The sequence below is a fragment of the Rhagoletis zephyria genome, unplaced genomic scaffold (genome assembly GCF_001687245.7).
Source record: "Rhagoletis zephyria isolate East Lansing unplaced genomic scaffold, Rhagoletis_zephyria_1.1 Rzeph_scaffold_58526, whole genome shotgun sequence".
In the NCBI taxonomy this organism is placed as follows: domain Eukaryota; kingdom Metazoa; phylum Arthropoda; class Insecta; order Diptera; family Tephritidae; genus Rhagoletis; species Rhagoletis zephyria.
In genome coordinates this window covers 1-1,685 of record NW_016215578.1, presented here as the reverse complement: position 1 = coordinate 1,685, position 1,685 = coordinate 1, and the positions used below count along the sequence as shown (strand labels likewise).

The 1,685-nt window shown below is 38.2% G+C and overlaps 1 protein-coding gene across 1 annotated transcript; it reads right to left on the bottom strand.

Moving 5' to 3' along the window:
* Positions 1-27: 27 nt before the first annotated feature.
* Positions 28-782, bottom strand: LOC108356394 (uncharacterized; the record flags this gene model as incomplete). The annotated part of the gene is made up of 2 exons (XM_017607507.1): positions 340-782; positions 28-265 (listed from the first exon to the last, which is right to left on the bottom strand). Coding segments are annotated over exons 1-2 (387 nt in total), but the record flags the coding sequence as incomplete, so codon positions are not given.
* Between the last annotated feature and the right edge of the window lie 903 nt (positions 783-1,685).

The window sequence follows — 1,685 nt, the reverse complement described above, 5'->3', positions numbered from 1 at the left end:
TATGGACGCTTTGTATGAGAATAATACCGCATCTTCGTGGTCTTCAGCATCTTCATCGGATCCATTGCAACGTACAAGTTTTAATGGGACAACTTCTTGTTTTATTACCGCAAGTGGATCGAATGGATCAGTTGCAGATAGTACCGGCGGTAGATACGCAGATGCTACTTGTAGGCCAACTTCAGAACGTTGATTAATTCTTCCGCGCTTTTGCTTTAGAAACCCAGTACGTTCTGCACCGTAGTAGCTCGCGTCAACATGGTGCCTGAGGACAAGTAAAAAGGAGCCACCAACAATGGGTGAAGTATTTGAGCAATATATTAAATGAACACGACCTACTTGTAATACAAATGACGGACCAAGTTTGCTGAAGTATGTTTGCAAGACAAATTTAGTTTGCAGTTCTTACAGCGCGCCGCATAATCCGATATCCGATCGAAGTAGAGCCAAATTTTTTTGTTCCTTATGCGACCCATTGCAATTCTCATTGCAGCTGCGGTAACAGCAGCTCTAGGGATATACTTTCTCACAATTTTATTGATCTCAATATACCAATAGGACTTGAGATAAAGGGGGCCAGTTTCATAATGTGTTATTAATACGCTCAATTAAAGTTATTTTGTCTCTCAGCATCTTGTTTTTATGTGTTTTACAGATAATGTTCACCGCTTTTGCCAATTTTTTAAACCTTATTACACAGAAATATCAGAAAATTAATGCATACAACTGAAATAGCAAGAAAATTAGAGTTGGAAAACGTACCATAGCAGTTCTGTCGATAGTTCATTACCATCGATTGCAGAGTTGGGTAGTTCACGAACTAGTTCGTGCATTGAACTAGTTCATCAAAAGGAATGAAAGACCTAGTTCGAAAGTTAAAATAAACTAAAAACGAACTTTGTTTCCAGCCTTGCTTCTCACCCAAATTTGGCAGCATTGTGCATTCTTAAGCTGCCTTTACATGAGGTGATTTTTTGACAGGCAATAATCGCATGCAAAAGTTGACTTGCTCTCTACATAGAGGCATATTATGCCTTTTGAATTAGTTTTTATTCTATAATTCTGAAAGATATTTTAATTCTATATCTTTTCATGTCTCAACTATAGCAAAAAGTTGAGTAATAACGAAGATATTGGCCAAAATAAAAAACTCACGCTCACGCTCGCATTGAACTGTATGTATATCAAGCTTTACTGTCGTCCCTAAATTGGCGCGCCAAGCGTTTGGTTTTCTAGCGCCAACGAGTGTCAGCGCGCGCTATACCCAAATCAACGCGTCATCAATTTTGACGTTTTCTCAGGTCCTCTCGTTTTTATTCTCGTTTCCTTTTTCACTTCTTTGTCCGTTCTCTTTCTCTTCGTCTTCTGCATCCCACTTCAGCACGTAACGTTCTGTCAAAAATGAAAATTCCATTNCGCGTTATTGTGGGATGCTTCATACAAATTGTATGGGCATGAGGATTTTTGACAGTTGCTTGGCGCTTGACGCGCCAATTTAGGGATGGCAGTTACAAGTGACAAATGTTCGTCTTCTGCCTGGAAGCTAAATGGAAAGTAACTGTCAAAATGTTAGACAGGGTGTTTAAAGTGATGTAAAAAACGCCAAAGTTATTAAAATAAAGTAAAAAATTTGCATATATGAATTGAAATAAATGAATTTCTGCATTTATATGACTAATGTGGAT